Genomic DNA, 24,547 nt, shown 5'->3' with positions numbered 1-24,547 from the left:
TCAATTACATCAGTTTTTTCTCCACGAACATGTTTTCATAAAGGGTAAACTGCGGAAAATTATTATTACATTAATGCAAAATCAGGTGTGAATTAACATTGTGAACATAAGAAATTTGATGGGAGTGCCAGAAAATGCTGTAAACGGCAGGAAAATATTAACTCCGGGAGTGTGAAAGCAGGATGATACTGTAATGATGAAATATTCCAATTACTGAAACCAATAAGCCACTGTTAAGCATTTTCTTTGTATATATTCTTGCTGTCATACAAAAATGGAGTAGCACGAATAATACCTTCAACCATTCCAGTCCATCAATCTGATAACTGCGCAGCACACCACCTTCAAAGAGCACTGGTTGTTTTTGAGAAACAGTTTTCACATTATTTTCCTCATTTTTACAGGCATCTTCTGGAGATTTGTTAGGCTCTTTGTTAACTTCACAATTTCTTTTTTTGCTTGCGTTCTGTATTGCCTGTTAAACAAATAGTTCCAATTAATGTTTTCATATATAATGGTGATAACATTAATCTTTTTCCTCTATTTTTTCAGCAGAAATTCTATTAGTAGAAAGTATTATAGCTGGACTTCAGATAAATAACACAAGTATTTGTAAACATCAAAGAACATTCTGTTTAGTGACATTGTTGCAACTGTGAGAATTAAAGACTTATCAAGTAAAAACCATTGCCAGGGCTGGCAGCCAAGTACATACAGCGAAGTAACTATCTTTTTCAGCCTATTCTGTCTGAAGATTACTTTAAATCAAATAATGCTTCACGGAAACACTCACAGAACATTCATCTTTGAGAGTTATCATTGGCCAAGAATTAAGCTCTCCCCACAGCACAGAAACATTCTAAGGAAGACATACTGCCAGTCAAAAAACCAGTCTTACTTTAGGGAATTGGATATACTGAGGACTTAAAAGTAGATTTTCTTGAGAATTTTTGAGAGTTGTGTCAAGTGCTTTAATATACTGATATCATTACTTTTGTTCTTTGGGGCCCACAATGCAAAATATGTCTTTTAATGACATGATTATTTATGAATAATAGCCAAACATTGTTTCCAAATTTACATAAAGCCTACCACAACAGACTGTATTATCAACACACACTCATGTCATCCAAAAGCCCACAAACTCGCATTCTTCCACACAATGCTGAACAGATTAATAAACTTACCACTAGATGATGGAGCAATCCAGAGAGAAATAAAAATCTTCGAATACACAGCCCAGCAAAATGATTATGACCCCAAAATTGTAACACAATTATACCACAATAAAACACAACATGAAGGGCACAAAATATATATATATATATATATATATATATATATATATATATATATATATATATATATATATATATATATATATATATATATAAAGAAATAACACTAAGCATACACACAACAAAAAAGAAGAAAACAAAATACATAACCATGACCTATCTAGGAAGCATCTTGAAGAAAATTAACAAACTGTTCAACAAAATTGACATCGCATTTGCATTTAAAAACACACACAGCCTCAAACACAAACTTCAGAAAGGCAGCTCAAAAATTCCAATACTCAACAATCTCAGCATTTACAAAATTTTGTTTAACACATGTCACAAATTCTAAATATGGCAAACTGGTAGAAACTTCAAAATTAGATATAAAGGGCATACCAGAGAAAGTGAAAACAACCCATCTACATTTTTTCAACATTTACGAGCAGAGAAACACTATGTAAAACCCGTAAACGAAGCACTAGAAATACTCCATATTACACAAAAGGGAATATTGATGAACATCCTTGAGGAAAGAGAGATACATTCACATACATACAGCAACCCAACAAATTTACTGAACGAACAAACCAAAAGTAAATATAAAACTTTATTGACATCATAAATCGGGAAAATGGGTAAAATAATATCTGTGATAATATCCATAGTAACAGCGATAACATGAGCAGTGTAAAACAGAGACAGAACACCAACATAAATCATAGACAACAACAATCATTACGAAAAATTAAAAACGTAAAATAAAACTGAAACTAACCTTAGCCAAAAACATAATTAGAAACTAACGTGTTTGAAAAAATAATCGTAAACAACTGAATTTCACACATCATTTATTTATTACCATAACTATGTAAACGTTTAACATCGCTGACCCACCATCATCCAACTGTCAGAAAAGTAGCACATGTGGAAAACAAGTAACATCCGATATACATCTCCACTCTACACCTGTGAAAAAGTAATAATTCCAAAACAGACAGGACATGACAGCAGCGACGGCACGTGTAAGGTAAAACACCTAAGGATATATTATAAATTTTCAGATCAAGTTACAAAACCAGGGGAGACGGTGGCAGTCTTGCCCTGATATTTTTGTAAATCCATATCTTTGCAATTTTTTGTTCAATCCCATTGAAATTTTGCACACTTATGTATAGAGATCTAATATGATTTTTTTTTTTAAATTCAGAATTTTTAATAACAATCTAATGCAGTGACATAATTTTGAATTTTTTATTGCATTATTATTTAAAGGTACACTTTTTCATAATTTCAAGGCAAATTTGGCAATTTTTTTTTAATTGTAAAATAATCTACACTAATAGGTGTACAATTAAGTGCCGTAACGTTTTGGTAAATTAATGCTATTTTTTCTGTGATAATTTGGATTCAAACATTTTTTACAAGCAAATTTTTCAATATATTATCAACCACAAAACTGTGTATAATATCTCAATTAAAATTTTGTTCCACTTAAATATTGCTTCAAAGTAAAAGAATAGGTGTGCAAAATTTCATTGCAATCCTTCCAGTAGTTTCCGATATGTGTGTTCCTGAAAGCAGAAAACCAGTTGCAGAAAAATCATTTTAAAGTTTGGATGAAATGTAAAAATATCTATCATACCTTAGCTAAAACTGCCCATATCCATATTCCATTTCTTCCTCATCATCCTCTACAGCTCTTTTAGCTTCTCTGTTCCTTTGCCTAGCATTTTTTTTTATATATATATATATTATGGACTGAAGTCTCCGCCTTCACGATTCTTTGCTTATCGATGATCTGCAGTATCTGTTCAGTAATGACTCCAGGTGTAAAGCCCAACTTGCTGAGGATGTGAAGTCTTGCCACATTCCCATCATTAAACACTGCTGCAGCTTCCAAAGCAGAAATCACCACCACCAAATTGGGAACAAACACTGTCTTTGGACATCTTTTCCTAATAAGAGCATTGAAACTTTCATTTGCGTTCTGTGTTTTCCCATGCAGACATTTTTCTAGCAGTTCTGGTGAAGCTAGTGCTCTAAAAGTTGGTTTAATGGCCATTGAAACTTCATAAGGAAGGTTATTTTTATGAGTATAAGCTTCCACTTTCCTTACTTTTCAAAAATTTGCATTATTCATTAGAACAGAGGCCATGCTGAGGTGTAGTGTCTGTCAACAAGTAATGAAACCAAATGGCCCATACTGCTTTCCTCATACTGTCCACGCTTGTGAGGTTACTTCTAATTGCAGCACCATAATAGACTTGTAGGCTGTCAATTCTCTTCTTTGTTAGCCTGTTTTTACCTCCCAGTGACTTCCCATCCTCTAGTAGCTTGCCTTTATTGTCTGCAACAAGTCTTCGGAGTTGTCGACCCATCCTCTTCTGAATATGGCCTAAGCACTCCAGTTTCCCAATAGTGCAATCTTTTCCGTAGGGCTGATTTTCAACTAAATTCTTGAAAGCACTAGTCTCCACTCCTAAATACTGTACGTATCTTACTCCATACTTTTGCAAAGATCTATGGAAAATGAATTTCATACCTGCAGTTTCCATCCCACCACTGGAGCCTGCATAATTTCTGCTACAAACAGCTTTATGGGATTCTTGCCATTCTGTTTCTTTACCTGCATCAATATATTTCTTGTGCAAGGAACATGCAGAACAATATTTAGACACCACCTCTAAGTCTAATACTTTTCCAGTGTCGACACTAATGATTGTTGAAACTCAATGCAGTGAAGTATGCCCCCTCTTCATCCAGGAACTGTCACAGGAAACTGCTATATCGTTGCTATTAGTTGCTTCACAATTTTTTTGAATTGCCCCCAGGACTGTCATTTTCACGCTTTTTTCACTCACTTCTGCAACTACATTGAGGAGAGCAGTATTCATTGCAGAACATTTTAGGGGAGGACCAGGCATGTTCATAATACCACATAAAAGGTTTCCACCATCTCTTCCAATCACTATACATCTTAGTCCATAAGCAAATCTCATATTGGCTTCATAGATTCTATTACTGACCTTTGATGTCTTGAATGGTCTGTCAGCATCACAGTTTTGACACAAAATGTGCAATGTGCAAACCAAACCTTCTCTCTTTCCATCATCAACCAAATCCACATTTCCTCCACAAACAGAGCACTTGCAGGCTTTTCTAAGTGCTTCTGCCACCATTTCCAGATCCACAATTCTGAAACCTGTATTTCTGTCATGATTTGTTTCTTCTGACAAGTAAAAAGGGATCAACAGAGTCAACCTTGCACAAAAGAATGGCACAATAAATCAAGCGTCACTCGAATTCCACTGAACAGCACAGAACTTGTTTACAACACTCCACAGCCTTCTATACCACACTGATTGAACCAGAAAATGTCTCCACAGCCTTCTTTACAACACTGCTGTTATGTATACAAAAAATTACAGCATTCTAAAGCTATATTTTCTAGGTTCGCAGGCCAAATTCAGCAATAAAATTTTTCCTCTATTTGGTACATTGAAAAGCGGGCTTGGCACATTACCGTATTTACTCAAATCTAAGCCGCACTTTTTTCCAGTTTTTGTAATCCAAAAAACCGCTTGCGGCTTAGAATCGAGTGCAAAACAAGCGGAAGTTCTGAAAAATGTTGGTGGGTGCCGCCACAACTAACTTCTGCCGTCGAATATATGTATTATGTAGCGCTACACAGGCATGCTTTGTAGGCACAAAGATAAATACTGGCACCAAAACCTCTGTGTCAGTAAATAAATTTAAAAAAAAATGGTGGAAGACGAGCTTTTTTCCTCCACCCTGAGTTTCGACCACTGCATTTTGGTACATTATCCAACGAAGTAAATACAAATTCCGTATTGTTCATCTTCGAATGTAGCAGCATTTTCAAAGCACTACGAAAATCTGACTGGCAAGACTGTTTGGGATGTTTGTCAATATGGCCAACTATACGTTCTGAATTTTTTCCTACTTGTGAGAAGAGATGGTTGCTAATAGGAACTTTTATGAATTGTGAATCACATGCAGTATTCTCTTCACCATAAGAATAACACGAATATAAACATTTTGCCATGTATTTGTTTTGTGTTTGCTGCTATCTCATTTAAATCCTGTCTGCCTAATAAACTACGAAACTAGAGTGAGACAACAGCAAACGCGGAAGAACATACATGTCATTTCATGTTTTTATTCATATTATTCTTATGCCTAATAGTGATATAGTCAGAAATGAAGCACGGCAATTGACTAGATTTTTAAATCTAAGATGACTCTAATTTCTGTGCAGAATGTAATTAACTAAAGAGGCGCCTGAAAAGATTTTCAAACGGATAAAAATTTTCGCTAAACTTTCGTTCAGAACATCATCTATCATACGCAGTCTATTATTTGGTTCTTGTTGATAATAATCAAAGAAAGCAGTAGTGTAAATAACTTTATTATTATTATTATTATTATTATTATTATTATTATTATTGTAAGCAGTGGTTGTTGTTGTGGTCTTCAGTCCTGAGACTGGTTTGATGCAGCTCTCCATGCTACTCTATCCTGTGCAAGCTTCATCATCTCCCAGTACCTACTGCAACCTACATCCTTCTGAATCTGCTTAGTGTATTCATCTCTTGGTCTCCCCCTACGATTTTTACCCTCCATGCTGCCCTCCAATACTAAATTGGTGATCCCTTGATGCCTCAGAACATGTCCTACCAACCGATCCCTTCTTCTGGTCAAGTTGTGCCACAAACTTCTCTTCTCCCCAATCCTATTCAATACTTCCTCATTAGTTATGTGATCTGCCCATCTAATCTTCAGCATTCTTCTGTAGCACCGCATTTCAAAAGCTTCTATTCTCTTCTTGTCTAAACTATTTACCGTCCATGTTTCACTTCCATACATGGCTAAACTCCATACAAATACTTTCAGAAATGACTTCCTGACACTTAAATCTATACTCTATGTTAACAAATTTCTCTTCTTCAGAAACGCCCTTGCCATTGCCAGTCTACATTTTATATCCTCTCTACTTCGACCATCATCAGTTATTTTGCTGTAAGCAGCGGTAGCGCGCACAAAAGCATGCCATGCCAAGAGCGGCGACAGGCCGCAAACACACACTATCAGAATGCGACAAACAATGCATGACACAGTACAGTAATGTATTTCCAGCTTAGAGTGACGTAAACACCTATAACAAAGAAAACGGCGCTTATCAGATCAAAGAAAAATAAGCAATCAATTCAAACCAGACGAAGAACGTGAAAAAGGAAGGGTACCCATATAAATACAGACGGAGCGCCTGACGCATAGCAATTTTTTGTTTTTTGTTTTGTTTTGGTTTTAGGGCGCAAAACTGCTATGGTCATTAGCGCCCGGTCTGCGACTTAAAAAACAGTAAAAAACCGAAAACGGAAACCAGCAGCAATGGGAACGAAAGTCATAAAATTGGAGAGACTAAAAGCAGAAGGAAAGCTTAAAAATCCACTAAAGAAATGGGTTGGTTGTCCCAAAAAAAGCTTCAAATGACTGACGTCATTTCACTGGCACTAATGAACTCAAGAACGCGATCTGCTAAAATTGACGATATATCAGGCGACAGCTGTAGACGGGCGCGTAACAGATTAAACTGGGGCACTCAATTAAAAGGTGTCTTACCGTCCACAGCTGAGAGCAGTGGGGACAGATTGGGGGAGGATCGGCGCTTAAAAGATGTTGATGGCTAAAAAGACAGTGCCCTATCCGGAGTCCAGTTAAAATTACCTCCTCCCGACGACGCGTTCGGGAGGAAGAGGTCCAAGCACAAGGAAGAGTTTTCACATCCCGCAATTTATTTTGGGGAAGTGTCGACCAATGCGCGTGCCATAAATGAACAACACGACGACATAAAACGCTCCGTAGATCGGCAAAGGGAATTGATTGAATAGCTGGCCGAAGAAGAGAGACTGCAGCCTTGGCTGCAATATCGGCCGCCTCATTTCCGCAGATACCAACGTGTCCCGGGAGCCAGAGTAACGCCACCGAGACGCCCCCCAGGTGGAGCAAGCGCAGACAGTCCTGAATCCGGTGGACCAGAGGGTGCACAGGGTAAAGAGCTTTGAGACTGAGGAGAGAGCTGAGAGAATCTGAGCAGATAACGTACTGTATCCGCCGATGGTGGCGGATGTAGTGGACAGCCTGGAGAACAGCGTAAAGCTCCGCAGTACAAACCGAACACTGGTCGGGAAGCCGAAAGTGATTTGGGGTGTCGCCAACAATATAGGCACTCCCTACACCTAACGATGTTTTCGAGCCATCGGTGTAGATGAATGTGGCGTCCATCGTTTGTGCACATAGAGCAGCAAATGCCCGACGATAAACAAGTGAAGGGGTACCATCCTTGGGAAATCGAGAAAGATCTCGGAGCAGGCAGATCCGGGGACGGAGTCAAGGCGGTGCTGTACCCCAAGTTGTCAAGAAGGTTTTAGGAAAGCGGAAGGAAAGAGAATGGAGCAGTTGATGAAAGCGGACTCCCTGTGGTAGTAGGGAGGAGGGGCGGCCTGCATACCCTACATCAAAGGAGGCATCGAAAAAAAAATGTCATGGGCTGGATTAGCAGGCATGGAAGACAGATGGCTTGCATAACGACTCAGAAGGACTGCTCGCTGATTGGACAGCGGAGGTTCAGCAGTCTCAGCATAAAGGCTTTCCACAGGGCTGGTGTAAAAAGCTCCAGACACTAAACGTAATCCACGATGGTGGATAGAGTCGAGACGCCGAAGAATAGACGGCCGAGCAGAGGAGTAGACTATGCTTCCATAGTCCAATTTCGAGCGCACTAAGGCGCGATAGAGGTGGAGAAGGACCACTCGGTCCGCTCCCCAGGAGGTACCATTCAGGACACGGAGGGTGTTGAGGGATCGCAGACAGCGAGCCGAAAGATAGGAAACGTGGGAGGACCAGCACAGTTTTCTGTCAAACATAAGACCCAAGAATTTAGCAACGTCTGAAAACGGAAGGTTGACAGGACCTAGATGTAAGGAGGGCGGAAGAAACTCCTTACGTCGCCAAAAATTAACACAAACGGTCTTACTGGGAAAAAAACGGAAGCCAGTGTCGATGCTCCAAGAGTGGAGGCGATCGAGACATCCTTGAAGACGTCGTTCAAGAAGGCTGGTCCGTTGAGAGCTGTAGTAGATCGCAAAATCGTCCACAAAGAGGGAGCCTGAGACATCAGGAAGGAGACAATCCAGAATTGGATTGATGGTAATGGCAAACAGTACAACACTCAGCACGGAGCCCTGGGGTACCCCGTTTTCTTGGGAGAAAGTACGGGAGAGAGTAGTGTTCACCCGCACCCTAAATGTGCGCTCTGCCATAAATTCGCGAAGAAAAAGGGGCAGCCGACCTCGAAAGCCCCAAGAGAACAGTGTGCGGAGGATACCTGTCCTCCTACAGGTATCGTATGCTCTCTCCAGATCAAAAAATATTGCTACTGTTTGGTGTTTCCGGAGAAAATTATTCATGATATAAGTGGAGAGAGCAACAAGATGGTCAACTGCAGAACGATGCTTTCGGAATCCGCATTGGGCAGGTGTTAAAAGACTGCGGGATTCCAGCCACCAAGCTAAACGGTAATTCACCATACGCTCCAAAACCTTGCAGACACTACTCGTGAGAGAAATGGGGCGATAGCTAGAGGGGAGATGTTTGTCCTTTCCAGGTTTCGGAACAGGAACGACGATAGCTTCCCGCCATCGTCTGGGAAAAGTACTGTCGGTCCAAATTCGATTATAAAGGCGAAGGAGGTAACGCAGACTATGGGTTGATAAATGCAGCAACATTTGGACGTGGATACCATCCGGTCCTGGGGCAGAGGAGCGAGAAGAAGAGAGTGCATGTTGGAGTTCCCGCATGGAGAAAACAGTATTGTAGCTTTCGCGATTTTGAGAGGAGAAAGCAAGAGGTCGCACTTCCGCTGCACATTTCTTCGGGAGAAACGCTGGCGGGTAATTTGAAGAGCTTGAAATCTCAGCAATGCGCGACAGTGAGCCCAGAGACCAAGGAGAAACTAGGCGCGCCTGAGAACCATCGAAGCCGACTCCAAACTTCCGAGGAGGGAGTGAAGGTGTTAAATGAGCTAATAAAGAATTTCCAGCTTGCCTTCTTGCTATCGCGGATGACACGATGGCATCGCGCTCGGAACTGCTTATAGCGGATACAGTTGGCCAAAGTAGGATGGTGGCGGAAAACGCGGAGAGCACGTCGCCGCTCACGTATTGCGTCACGGCATGCCTCGTTCCACCAAGGAATTGGGGGGCGGCGGGGCAATTCGGAGTTGCGTGGTATTGAACATTCCGCAGCTGTAAGAATAACGTCGGTAATGTGTGTGACCGCATCGTCGACGCTGGGAAAGTGACGGTCATCGAATGTCGCTAGAGACGAAAAAAGTGTCCAGTCGGCCTGGGCGAACTTCCAGTGTCTCGGGCACATATATGGCAGTTGAGGCTGCAGTCTAAGGACACATGGAAAGTGGTCACCCAACGCATAGCAATGGCTACCTGGTAAACCTTAACTGCTAAGCTTACGACTAACCAAACTACTGTAGCTGTATAGTCATTCATTTGACCTAAATTGTGTCATATTACAATAGACCAACTTTGTTTCAATTTGGAGATGGCCTAAAACTTTTCTCTCCCCTTGAATTTAGAGTCTCAAATTTCAGGTGCAGCTTAAATTCGGGAAAATTTTTTTCCCTTGATTTCGAGTCTCATTTTTCAGGTGCAGCTTAGATTCGAGTAAATACGGTATACTTCTTAGGGTTTTAATTTTTTTGTCATTTGTAGTTCGAATTTAAAGGAAAAAATTTGGGATAATTATCTCGATTATATTTACTATCGTATCAAATAAGCAAATAAAAATAATTTGTAAATTTTTCATTATTTCTGCCACCGTCTCCCCTTAAGACCATCTCTTATCTATGTATTTACAGAACACCTGACAATGGCAATTTGCTGAAATGGGCTCATTGTGAATGAGATAAAATATAAACAACTTACACAGCAGTGTATCTGGCTATTATTCATAAATAATACTGATATTAGTTCTGAACTTCATGTACCATAAATATAAAAAAAAAATACAAAAATTCATCTACCATGTGGTATCCCTATAAGTCAAAAGTGCTCTCTCCTGAAACTGTGTCATTACACTGAACTGAAAGGTATTGAAATTAATTAAGAAAAATAGTTAATACTTACATCTTTATCAATTACTGTAGAAATATCGTAATTGTCATTATATGGGTATTTTCTCTTATTTGAAACTGGCTTTTTGATGTTTTGAACAGCAGGAGTCTCACCCTTTGGAAGCACATTACATTCATTTCTGTCGCGTAAAGCTCTATTAGAAAGCGGTGCTAGTTTTGAACTCTGAGTTTCTTGTGGACCAGCTGTGTCAATTTTCTTTTTTCTTTCCTTTCTGAAATAATTAGACATACAAACACATAAGAAAACTAAGTTTGAAAATCTTTTAGGGAATGCAGACTACTTCAGCAATCTCTTAAGTTAATTTTATATAAGATAACTCGCATAACTGTGCCCTCTATCAACCATTCCACCTCCACAGCAGTCCACCCCACTGGCATGTAACACACTAAGTTTGATATTTTTTGTACCATTTTAGCAGTCAAGGTGGTTGTGACACGCAAAAATTCCACTGCCATAGTACATAATGGCCACTGAAGCGCAAAAAGTGATTATGGTTACATGACTGGTGGTACTCATCACTCCTGAACTCAGGAATCCCAGGTTCACCGAATGTGCGCCAATCAAAATGCATAGCTTGCCTGAGGTGACTGCCATTTGGCACAATTCAAGGAGCAAATCCACGAACACAAAGAACACCACAACCACCCATGTTACAGCAGGGCAATTTACACATCCCTCGAAATACATGTTAGCCGAGTTTGCTGGGTAGCATCTTGAGAAATTACAATACAGCATATCTTTAAGACTCAATTATGTAAAAATGAAGTATCCTCATCCCACGCAACAACAACTTAAAAACGAAATTCAAGAAACCAACAGTTCAGCAATTCATATTTTTAATTTGTACATCTATAACCAACAAACAGGTGTAGCATACAGACAATAGACAGCCAAAACTAGCCCCTTCCAAACCAACGAAGACCCCAGGCTATGTATCATTACAACAAAGATCGATACAAAATCACAATTTAAGGGCTGATTTCACATACATCACTGACTGGAGATCAATTTTGAACTTAGTTCAGAAATTTAACCCTGTTCAAAATCCATTATATTGTGTAACACACTTGGAAACATCACTAAAATCAACTACTGACAATTACTGCACTTTGACCATGCATAGTCGATACACAGAATTTATTATTGAAGATATCATTTTCCACAGATGGAGGAACGTAAGAAGAAAAAGGTGCAATTTTCAAACTTTTCTTCACCTGAAAAATTTCTAGAAATCACATTGGGTCATCAAAACAACAATATGATGCAATAAAAAAGAAAGTATGAGCAACAGAGAAAATGCATGAAAGGAAGTTGCTGTTTACTTAATGCAAATAACAGAGACAAATCGTGACTGGGAAAGTCAGAAAATGTGTTATGACAATATTAGGAAAAGGACTATGAAGGCATCCGTTCATGACAAGGTATAATTTTAAGATGCACTTCACAATTTTTTAATTTCATCTTTATATGTAATCACACATGCTGCATGAAGTTTGGCAAAACCAGAGAAAAGTCACCAGCATTGAAACATGTAAGACTGAGGGTTGTGGCAGTCACAATTTATTCATTTCCAACTCCAATAATGACAATTTGTATTTTCATCACAAAATTATATGTGGCTGACTGTGGCCATTTTACTATGTTTTGGTAAATATTTAAAAATAAATTTCCTGCATATAATGCAGTTTCTTTTTCTGATACAGATTTAAATAATACTGAAAGTCACAGTTACTTAACAACAGTAAACACAAAATTGGTATTTGATTGTGTTACCGACATTTCTTAGACATGTACAAGGTTTCTGACACTGCTGGCCATAAATCCCTTTAGAGCAAACTAGCAGCACTAGGTATAAGAGGAACTAAAATGAGGGGTTTCAGCTTTACTTGGGAAACAGGCAGCAAAAGATAGACATTCTTCATGTCTGCCGACAATCAGTTTTAGTAAAACTACTATCAGACAAGAAACACAAACATAGGTACATTCCTCAGGACAGTGTATTGGGTCCAATTCTGATCTTAATATATATATATCAATGACTTTCCAGACACTGTACGACATATAGGTGAAGTTTTCTTTGCCAATAATGGCAACATGATAGTCACTGATAGAACATCAGAACTATTACAGAAAGCAAATGAAACCCTCAAGGATGTTTACAGTTGGGCAGCATGTAATAAATAAACACTGACCATAAAACATGGAGTGAACATTCTGAGATACTGGCAAAAACAGTGTCATCAGCATACTATGCTATTATGGTGTTATAAGACAACAAGTGTCTCATGCAGTTGTTAGATTGGTTACTGCTGCTACAGTGGCAGGATGAGTTTTAACATGATATTATAGTCTGCACAAGGGCAATGGGACACAGCATCTCCGAGGTAGAGATGAAGTGGGGATTTTATCGTATGACCATTTCAAGAGTGTACAATGAATATCCGAAATCCAGTAAAACATCAAATGTCCGACAACACTGCAGCCAGAGAAAGCTCCAGCAAGAACGGACCAATGACGACCGATGAAAATCTTTCAACATGACAGAAGTGCAATCATTCCGCAAATTGCTCCAGATTTCAATGATAGGCCATCAACAAGTGTCAGCATGTGAACCATTCAACGGAACATCATCGATAAGGGCTGCTGGAACCGAAGGCCCACTCAAGTATCCTTTATGACTGCATGATACAAAGCTTTACACGTCATCTGGGTCCATCAACACCAACTTTGGACGGTTGATTACTGGAAACATATTGCCTGGTCTGATGAGTCTCATTTCAAATTGTATCAAGCAGATGGACATGTATGGGTATGGAGACAACCTCATGAATCCATGGACCCTGCATGTCAGCAGGGGACTGTTCAAGCTGGTGGAGGCTCTGTAATGGTGTGGGGCATGTGCAGCTGGTGTGATACCTGGGACCCCTGATATGTCTACATACAACTGACAGATGACACATATGTAAGCACCCTGTCTGATCACCTCCATCCATTCATGTCCTTTGTGCATGCCAAAGGACTTGGGCAATACCAGCAAGACAATGTGACACCCCCAAACGTTCAGAATTGCTAGAGAATGGCTATAGGAACACTCTGAGTTTAAACACTACTGATGGCCACAAAACTCCCCAGACATGAATGTTATTGAGCATATCTGGGATGCCTTGTAACGGGCTGTTCAGAAGAGATCTCCAGCGCCTCATTCTTACAGATTTATGGACAGCCCTGCAGGATTCATGGTGTCAACTCTTTCCAGCACAACTTCAGACATTAGTCGAATCCATGTCATGTTGTGTTGCAGCACTTCTGCGTGATCACAGGGGGCCTACACAATATTAGTCACTGTACCAGTTTCTTTGGCTCTTCAGCATATTATGCCTACATACATTCAGTTCTTAGCTATGGGATTCTTTTCTGGGGATCAAATGCACGAAACAGTGCATAATTTTTTTACTGCAGGGGGAGGTCATAAGAAAAATAATGAAGTACTAGTCAGGCTCACTGTAAAGTGCTACTAAAAAACTGGACATCCTTACTCCATCATATGAGTACATAAATCAGTGGTGCCTATGAGGGAAGTATTACTAAATACTGCATTAATAGTTCTATAAAGAATCATGGAACAAGAGCCAGTTTGAAGTTATATTTGCAAAGGAAAAGCAAATAAAAAAATCAAAACAGCATTTTAATTGGGGGATAAAATTGTATAATTAATCATCAAAGGACGTGAAGAAGATTACTAAAAACACATTTGTTTCAAAAGGCATCTAAAACATTCTTCACAAACAGTACATATTACACAATTAGAGATCAATATATCAAAAAACAAAGATGATGTAACTTACCAAACGAAAGTGTTGGTATGTTGATAGACACACACACACACACACACACACACACACACACACACACACACACACAGAGAGAGAGAGAGAATTCAAGCTTTCGCAACCCACGGTTGCTTCATCAGGAAAGAGGGAAGGAGAGGGAAAGAAAAAAGGATGTGGGTTTTAAGGGAGAGATTACGTAGATGACTCAGATTTGTGGATAGTAATGAAAGGGAATAACCACAGCACCTGATCACATTTCAGTACACGATTACAATGTAGTGCTTTCGCAAGGGCCATGTGTCAAGATGTAAAATATATGGTAGTAATGTCAATTGGCTTAGTTTCTCAGCAGACATAGTTGAATATGGAATCAGGAACTGAAGCAAGGGACACCGCAGCATCATCTCAGTCCAAGAGTCATTGGTGGTGGTGGTGGTGGTGGTGGTGAGGGTGAGAGAGAGAGAGAGAGAGAGAGAGAGAGAGAGAGAGGGGGGGGGGGATATAGCAGAGTCCTTCTATCTGCCACCAGATTCTCTTCCTGATGTAACCAAAAACCTGAGAGAAAACCTAAGTTCACTTGTACTTAGGGTCCACAGTGATACTGTAATCATTGGAGGAGACTAACCACCGAACAATCAATTGGGATAAATGTAGTTTCGTTAGTGGTGGGTGTGACAACATCGTGCAAAACTTGCCTTTTCTGAAAACTAAATAAAACAGATAGTTCAGAATCCCACCCATGATAGGAATATATTAGATCTAATGGTAACAAACAGACCTGACCTCTTTGAGGAAGACCACAACAAAACTAGTAGCAGTGACCATAATGCAATTACAGCAGCAATAAATACTAAAACAAAGAGGACAACTACAACAAGAAGAAAGATTTATATGTTAAGCAAACTATACAATGAAATAGTGTCATACCTCAATGATGAACTTGAAACCATCAGCTACACACAGGATCATGTAGGGGAACTATAGCTTAAGCCTAAAAGAATAGTTGCCCATGGACTGTATTGACATGTACCCAGCAGGACAGCGAATATTAGGAGGAACATCAATGGTATATAGTCACTGTAAAGACATTAGTAAAGAAACAAGAGACTGCTGCATAATAGGTATAAAACAAAGCTCATGGCTACAGGAAGACAGATGTTGAGTGAAATGTGTTTGGCAGTCAAGTGAACACTGTGTGAAGCCTTCGATGACCACCGTAGCAGAATATTATGAAATAATCTTTCACAGAATCCAAAGATAATCTCGCCATATGAAAAGCTTTTTAGTCACACCAAGCTGGTGGTTCCCTGTCACTATGGAAGAGACGAACTGAAACTGAGAATAGCAAAGCAAAAGCAGAAATTCTTAACTCTGTTTTCAATTTTTTTTGTTTTTATTTATTATTATTTCTTTCCTTTCTCCGATGTTATGTCTGGTTAAAAATGGAAAGTGACCGGACCTTGATCAAGTGTGACTTCCTTATAACCGTACGGTATATGTTACATTGCATTTAGGAACTTTTGGGTAATTGAACATGTATCAATAATTATAGATTTCTGTAGTTGTATATATACGTTTGGATGTAGCTGTATTGCATTGTTGTACTGGTAGATATTGTGGTGTATGACTCCTGTAGTTGATAGTATAATTGGTATAATATCAAATTTATCCTGATGCCACATGTCCTTGACTTCCTCAGCCAGTTGGATGTATTTTTCAATTTTTTCTCCTATTTTCTTCTGTATATTTGTTGTATTGGGTATGGATATTTCGTTTAGTTGTGTTAATTTCTTCTTTTTATTGGTGAGTATGATGTCAGGTTTGTTATGTGATGTTGTTTTATGGTTCTGTTCCAGTATAATTTGTATTCATCATTCTCCAGTACATTTTGTGGTGCATACTTGTATGTGGGAACGTGTTGTTTTATTAGTTTATGTTGTATGGCAAGTTGTTGATGTATTATTTATGTTACATTGTCATGTCTGGGGTATTCTGTATTTGCTAGTATTGTACATCCACTTGTGATGTGATCTACTGTTTCTATTTGTTCTTTGCAAAGTCTGCATTTATCTGTTGTGGTATTGGGATCTTTAATAATATGCTTGCTGTAATATCTGGTGTTTATTGTTTGATCCTGTATTGCAATCATGAATCCTTCCGTCTCACTGTATATATTGCCTTTTCTTAGCCATGTGTTGGATGCATCTTGATCGATGAGTGGCTGTGTTATGTGATACGGGTGCTTCCCATGTAGTGTTTTTTTTTTCCAGTTTACTTTCTTTGTATCTGTTGATGTTATGTGATCTAAAGTGTTGTAGAAGTGGTTATGAAATTGCAATGGCGTAGCCGATGTATTTATATGAGTGATTGCTTTGTGTATTTTGCTGGTTTCTGCTCGTTCTATGAAGAATTTTCTTAAATTGTCTACCTGTCCATAATGTAGGTTTTTTATGTCGATAAATCCCCTTACTCCTTCCTTTCTGCTTCATGTGACTCTTTCTGTTGCTAAATGTATATGATGTATTCTATATTTGTGGCATTGTGATCGTGTATGTGTATTGAGTGCTTCTAGTTCTGTGTTACTCCATTTCACTACTCCAAATGAATGGGTCAATATTGGTATAGCATAAGTATTTATAGCTTTTGTCTTGTTTCTTGCTGTCAATTCTGTTTTCAGTATTTTTGTTAGTCTTTGTCTATATTTTTCTTTTAGTTCTTCTTTAATATTTGTATTATCTATTCCTATTTTTTGCCTGTATCCTAGATATTTATAGGCATCTGTTTTTTCCATCGCTTCTATGCAGTCGCTGTGGTTATCCAATGTTTAGTGTGTTTTCCCTTGACTATGCTATTTTTCTTACATTTGTCTGTTCCAAAAGCCATATTTATGTCAATGCTGAATACTTCTGTTATCTTTAGTAATTGGTTGAGTTGTTGATTTGTTGCTGCCAGTAGTTTTAGATCATCCATGTATAGCAAATGTGTGATTTTGTGTTGGTATGTTCCAGTAATATTATAGCCATAATTTGTATTATTTAGCATGTTGGATAGTGGGTTCAGAGCAAGCCAGAACCAGAAAGGACTTAATGCGTCTCTTTGGTATATTCCACATTTAATCTGTATTGGCTGTGATGTGATATTATTTGAATTTGTTTGTATGTTAAGTGTGGTTTCCCAATTTTTCATTACTATATTTAGAAACTGTATCAATTTAGGATCTACTTTGTATAAATTTCCAATATCTGTAGTAACCATGAGTGGGGTACACTATCAAAAGCTTTTTGGTAATCAATGTACGTGTAGTGTAGCGACCTTTGTTTAGTTTTAGCTTGATATGTCACCTCTGCATGTATTATCAGTTGCTGTTTACATCCTCGAGCTCCTTTGCAGCAGCCTTTTTGTTCTTCATTTCTAATTTTTTTCTGTGTTGTATGTGTCATTAATTTCTATTTAATGACTGAAGTTAATATTTTGTATATTGTAGGTAGGCATGTTATGGGGTGATATTTTGCTGGGTTTGCTGTGTCTGCTTGATCTTTAGGTTTCAGATAAGTTATTCCTTGTTTATCAGGGACTGTGTAGGGGTCTGCAATGTAACTGTTAAATAATTTAGTTAGGTGTGAATGTGTTGAGGTGAACTTCTTTAGCCAGAAATTTGCTATTTTATCTTTTCCAGGGGCTTTCCAATTGTGCGTACAATTAATTGCTCGGGTGACTTCATGTTGCAAAATTATCACTTCAGGCATTTGCGGTATCATCTTGTATGAGTCTGTTTCTGCTTGTATCCACCGTGCATGTCTGTTATGTTGTACCGGGTTTGACCATATGTTGCTCCAGAAGTGTTCCATGTCTGTTATGTTTGGTGGATTGTTTATTTCAATGTGTGTGTTATCTCTTGTCTGATAAAATTTCTTTTGTTTTCTTCTATTTTCACTTTTTCTTTTTATCTTCTGAGTCGTTTGGCCAATGCTTGTAATTTCTGCTTCTTTTCATCTAATTGCTCTATCACTTCTTGTTGTGAGATTTTACCTAACCTTTTTCGTTTTTGTCTGATATTTCATTTCTTATAAATTGTGTTAGCTGTCCGATGTCTTTTCTCAGTTTTTCTATTCTGATCTGTAGCCTGTGTTACCATGCTGGTTTTGTACGTTTCTTCTGTGCGTTGGTTGGTTCTGATCTCTGCCTAGTGTATATATTTAGTGTAGTGAGTGCTCCTACATAAACCAGTAATTTTAACTCTTCCATAGTTGTATTTTCATTTATTTTGTTGTGTGTGATTGTGTTGATAGTCGTTATTGTTCTTTCGACTTGTGGGTTATTTGGGGGTCTATGCAAGAATGGTCTAATGTCTGTATTTGTGTCTTTGTATTCTATATATGTCAGCTGAAATTTTTCTTCTATATCTAACATGTGTGTCACTTCAAGTTCTACTTGTGCTTGTTCTAGTGGCTGTCTTAAGATTTCGTTTTCCTCTGATTGTTTAATTGATGCGTGTTGTTCTTTCTTTGTTTGCTCTGGGATGTTTGAGTCCATTACTGTCTTTTCTTCTTCTTCTGATTGCACATTATTTTGTTCCAGTATTTGTTGTACTTGTTGTTTGATGTTTTCTAATTCTGACTGGGGTATCCTGTTATTTTTTTATTATTACACGGATCTGACGAGCTAGTCGTTCTGTTAAAATTTTAATTCTGGGTATCTGGTAATTATTATTATTATTTTTATTTTCAACCCAGGAGTACTGCCCTAATTTAATTCTCACACCATCAGGATGAGTCATGCAGATATTAATGTCTGTGGTGTTGATAAACAACTGAAATCTTTAAAACTGAATAAAGTCCCAGGGCCTGACGGAATCCCTATCAGATTCTATACCCAATTCACAATTGAGTTAGCCCCTCTGTTAACTGTTATCTGTCTTAGTTCCCTCGAACAGAGAAATGTGCTCAGTAGTTGCTTTCTTTCACACCTGTCTACAAGAAGGGTAACAGAAGTAATCCACGAAAGTTATGTCCAATATCCTTGACATCAGTTTGCTGCACAATCTTATAACATATTCTGAGCTCCAACAATGAGGTATTGAGAACAGACTGGCCTCCTCAATGCCAACCAGCATGGATTTTGAAAACTTACATCATATGAAACCCAATTCATTCTTTTCTCATATGACATCCTGAAAGCCATGGATCAATGCAGGCAGGTAGATGCAGTACTTCTCCATTTCTGAAAAGCGTTTGACTCATTACCACACATATGCTTATTATCAAAAGTACAATCACATGGTGCACCAGACAAAATGCCAGACTGGATTGAAAATTTCTTGGTAGGGAGGATGCAGCATGTTATCTCAGGTGGAGAGTCATTGACAGATATACAAGTAACTTCAGGTGTTCTCCAGGGAAGTGTGTTGGGTTCTTTGCTGTTCATGTTTTATTTTAATGACCTTGTGAACAATATCAATAGTAACCTCAGACTTTTGCAGATGATACAGTTACCTACAAGCAAGTACAGTCTGAACGAAGCACTAGAAATACTCAGTCAGACCTTGATAAGACTTCAAAGTGGTGCAATGATTAGCAGCTTGCTTGAAACGTTCAAAAATGTAAAATTGTGCACTTCACAAAATGAAAAAGAAACATAGTGTCTTATTAATATTATAGTAGTGAGTTACAGCTGGAATCACTAAACTCACAAACTCACTCAAATACTTGGGTATAACAGTAGGTACAAGAAATGAAACACTCACATAAGCTCAGTTGTGGGTAAAGCAGGTAGCAAACTTAAGTTTATTAGGGAAATTCAATGAGTCAACACAGGAGATTACTTACAAATCACTTGTTTAATGGTCAAAAGTTTGTTTCATCCACTGGACAGTGTCACTGAGATGTTGAAAGAACTGGCAGACTCTGCAAGATACACGGAAACCATCCCTAGGGGAAACCATCCCTAGGAAGTCTGGTGACAATGTTTCAAGAAGCAACTTTAAATCATGACTAGGAATATTTCTAGATTGGAACTTAAATAGTGGCAACACTGCTGTGGAGACACTATGCAATGGAATCTACTGCTGTCGCATTGTCGCTGATAGCACACATTGTTGACATACCTACCGTACCTCCGAGCAAATGGACTTGCCCGTCCCACATCACGGCATGCGCACAATCGAGGAAAACAGTCACTTGTGAACGAGCGGTCTAATGTAATGGTGTCACTATGTTTTCGAAACAAGAACAACGGAGTTGGATCAAGATTGGATGACTAACAATGCAGAGTATTACCGTTCATTTTTGGAGCATCAACGGCGAACAGCTTTGCGAAAGAAGTGGTGACACTTTCTGCGCAACCCACCCATCGTTTAGCACGACAATGCGCGGGCGCATACAGTGCAAGCTGTGACTGCTCTGTTCGGTCAATGGTACTGTGAAGTACCGTACCAGCCATCATACTCTCTGGACTTAGGTCCTTGTGACTTTGATTTGATTCTGAAGATGAAGGAACCACTTCAAGGCATTCGCTTCAGGAATGTTAGAGAGATTCGACAGGCAGTAGACCACTCCATTCGCACCATCAACAGAACAGGTTCTGTTAACGGTATACTACACCTTCCACATCTCTGGCAATGGGTTCTACACAACGCTGGTGACTACTTTGAAGGACAGTAACAGGTGCAAATATGTAATTCTTTTGTATTGGTTGTGAATAAATAGTTGCCACTATCTGAGTTTCAATCCTTGTACTATAACCCCCAACATCATTCCCATATGGATCGTGAAGATAATTTGGCACACTATTACCTCGACAAATTCTGTATCATTGTGAAATGATCCTTGGATGAATAATGATAAATATATAAATGTAAAAATAAATGAGACGATGTAACTTCAAACGGGGACCAAGGACAATGTTTACGTTGAGCTGGTTAACTTCAAATAAATTCCAATTACAGGCAAATATGCAACACACCTGTTATAGAACTTCGAAGCATGTCTTAAAAACCTACATACAGACAACGTTCAAAATACCAATTTTACCGAAGATTACAGTACCTTGAGCATAAATGTAAAATAAAAGTACAGTGCATGTTTGTGAAATATGAAATAAGGATGGTACCACTGAAAACAAATTAAAGACCTGAAAGTAAAAGAAATAAAAATGTGGCTGTCAAACTGACACTTTGTAAATTTAATTCAATTTTGTAACCACTGCAATGTAAATACATTCTTAATAACTGTCCCGCTCATTGCACTGTGAGTACTGTTAGCATCACTTTGTTAGCACTGGAATTTTTTCCTATACCCTTCTAGCAAATACAGTATCGCCCATTTCAAGTTCCTCATCCTATGTAATGACACCTCTACTGTATTGTGCAAGACAAATGCTGCAACTATAACAACTATCACAAAATTTACTTTTACTCTGAGTCCTACACTTTAATAACTCAGTATATTGCACATTAACAAACACTACCAGATGTGAAAAAAGTGGCACGAAAAATCCAAGAGCTGACAGAATTTAACCTGAGATCTTCTGGACCACATTCCAGGACACCACCACCACCACCACCACCACCACCACCACATTTTTAAATCAAATGTCGAATAAATAATGCACTATTAAATTCAAACTGTTAAGAAAAATTATCAGGCAATACAGATTTCCTTTAAAAGCACAAATAAGAGAGTAGGTATTTACATTTTATTTTCCAGCTGAGTCTCTTCAAGTTTCTTCTTTAGAAAACAGGCATAAAATTCACTTTTAGTCAGCAAATGCAATAACCTCTTCATACGCTGTTCTTTAAGTTCTTGTGCTTGTTGTTCCTGCAGTTAGACATAAATGGTAAACAATCAGCATGTCCTGATAACCATTAGATAAAAAAAAGCAGTATATGGTAAATCAAACCTCTAACTGCTTCTGCAGTTCTCTTTCTGCTTGTTCTGCCTTCTCCGCAAGACGTTTTTCTTCTTCCAAGACATCACTAGTTATCACACTTCCTGTGGGAAGAGACAATTGGTTTCAGCTCTTTTTTTTCTACAATGAACAAAAAGAAATCAAATGACTAACACCTGCTTTTTTCTGTTAATATAGCAAATGATATGATATTTTATGCAAAGAGAAACCATCTAAAATATTTGAAAAACCACCTCACAATGCAACAAACATTTTCAGGAAGATGAAGGAACTAACCACTATGACATTTAATATTCAGAACTATAAGAAAAAAGCTCTCCACTAATGAGTCAAATTATTTTTATTATTTTGAGCTTTTCCTCAGTACAGAGGCTTATCTCCAACATAATAATTTACTTGGAAATTACAATACAAACAATAAACATTCTTAAACTATACTCTCAAAATATTTCTCCAGGTGTTTAGATTTTGCGTGTCCTCGTCCTCTGCACCCAATCTCCTCATTGTGTGCTGTACATTTTGGAGCCAGGTGGTCACAGGACGTCCTCTTCTTCTTCTCCCCTCCGGTTCCCACTCCAGTATCAATTTTGGTTTTCTGGCTTCCTCCATTCATCGTACATGCCCGTACCACTGTAATTTCTTCCTATCCATTACGTCATATATTCTTTCTTTTATTTCCATTCTCCTTATTACTTAGGTGTTCCTTATCTTTTCTTTCCTGGAGATTCTTGCCGATCTTCTCCAAAAGTCCATCTCTAGAGCTTGTAATTTTTTAATGTGCTTCATGTTAATTGTCCAGGTCTCCGTTCCATACAGAACCACACTCTCTAATATGGATTTGTATATTAATTTTTTAGTTCTGATCATTACATTCCTGCTCCATAAGACTGAGTTAAGCATCCCAATGACCCTCCGTCCGCTACTAATTCTTTTATTGATTTCTGACTCTGATTTTCCCTCGATTTCTAAAATGGATCCCAAATAACAGAAAGTGTTTATCTTTTTAATTTCCTTTCCTTCAATGTATAGCTCATCTGAATCATTAGTCTAGTATTCTGTTTTTTGGTAATTAATCTTCAAACCCCAAGTTTTGTATGCTACTGCTAGTTGATTGCACATATAGTTAGCATCCTCCCCATCTTGTGCTACGACTACTTGATCATCAGCAAATAATAAATGATGTAGGTAAACTCCATCTCTTATTTCTAATCCCATACTATTACATTTACGAGACCATGTTCTAAGGCTAATATCTATATAGATTTTAAATAATGATGGTGACATGGGACAGCCCCGTAAAAGGCCTTTGCTTGTTCTAAATTTCTGTGAAAGTTTATTACCAACTTTCACTTGGCAAATGTTATCTTTATACATCTGTTGTATTATTTTAATCAAGGAAGGGTTTATGTTTGCCATATGTAGTGCTCTCCAAAGTAATTTTCTTGGAACAGTATCATACGCTTTTTCTAGATCTATGAAAATTAATCCTATACTTTTTGATTTTTCCCTATGTTTCTCCAAAATCTGTCGTAATGTGAAAATATGGTCTAGACATGATCTCCCAGCCATGAATCCACATTATTGTTCTTGGGTTCTAAAATTTTTTTCTAGTTTGTTTTTAATTACTTTCGCAAAAGTTCTCATTAATGTGTTTGTAACAAATTCCTCGATAGTTTGAACAAATTTTGCGATCCCCTTTCTTAAATATTGTATTAATGTAACCTAGCTTCATCTCGTTGGGTATTGAATCTCCATGTATCATTTTGTTGAAGAGTTGTGAATTTTGTCACCACCATATTTCAGACACTCCAGATTGATATTGCCTGGTCCCGGTGATTTACCATTCTTTCCTGTTCTCAATGCCTGAAGTACTTCACTTTCTAAAATCTGGATCTCATCATCTTCATGTCCTTTATCTTCCCCTGTTCCTTCTTCTAGATATTCTTCTCTGTCCTCATTTAATAATTTTTGGAAATACTCTTCCCATTCCTTTTGTGGTATCAGCTGGAGATTAGTTTTGCTTTTTGTATCCTGTCGAAGTCCTTTCAATATTGACCATGCTTCTTTTGCTCTCCCAAATCCTAATTTGCTATTCACCTTGGCACACGTTCTTTCCCATGCTTCATTTTTTGCCATCCTTATTTTTTTCATCACTTCATTCTTCTTTTCCTTGTATATTGACCTTGTTTCTTCTGATTTATCATTCAACCACTGAAGGAACGCATTTCGTTTTTCTCTAACAAGGACCTCTAGTTCCTCTGACCACCACTCTGCTGCACAGTTGTGGTTGCTATCT

At 38.2% G+C, this 24,547-nt stretch overlaps 1 protein-coding gene across 2 annotated transcripts in view; it reads right to left on the bottom strand.

Moving 5' to 3' along the window:
• Positions 1–24,547, bottom strand: part of LOC126092207 (lymphoid-specific helicase-like) — a 165,606-nt gene that overhangs the window by 120,928 nt on the left and 20,131 nt on the right. For both annotated transcript variants that reach the window (XM_049907697.1, XM_049907696.1), the window contains exons 3-6: positions 22,243–22,334; positions 22,036–22,160; positions 10,508–10,727; positions 296–475 (exon numbers count right to left, since the gene is read on the bottom strand). In XM_049907697.1, coding sequence (XP_049763654.1) covers positions 296–475; positions 10,508–10,727; positions 22,036–22,160; positions 22,243–22,334 — 617 coding nt within the window. The remainder of the gene's footprint in view (positions 1–295; positions 476–10,507; positions 10,728–22,035; positions 22,161–22,242; positions 22,335–24,547) is intronic.

The sequence above is a fragment of the Schistocerca cancellata genome, chromosome 7 (genome assembly GCF_023864275.1).
Source record: "Schistocerca cancellata isolate TAMUIC-IGC-003103 chromosome 7, iqSchCanc2.1, whole genome shotgun sequence".
In the NCBI taxonomy this organism is placed as follows: Eukaryota; Metazoa; Arthropoda; class Insecta; order Orthoptera; family Acrididae; genus Schistocerca; species Schistocerca cancellata.
This window is presented reverse-complemented; position numbering and strand designations above follow the sequence as displayed.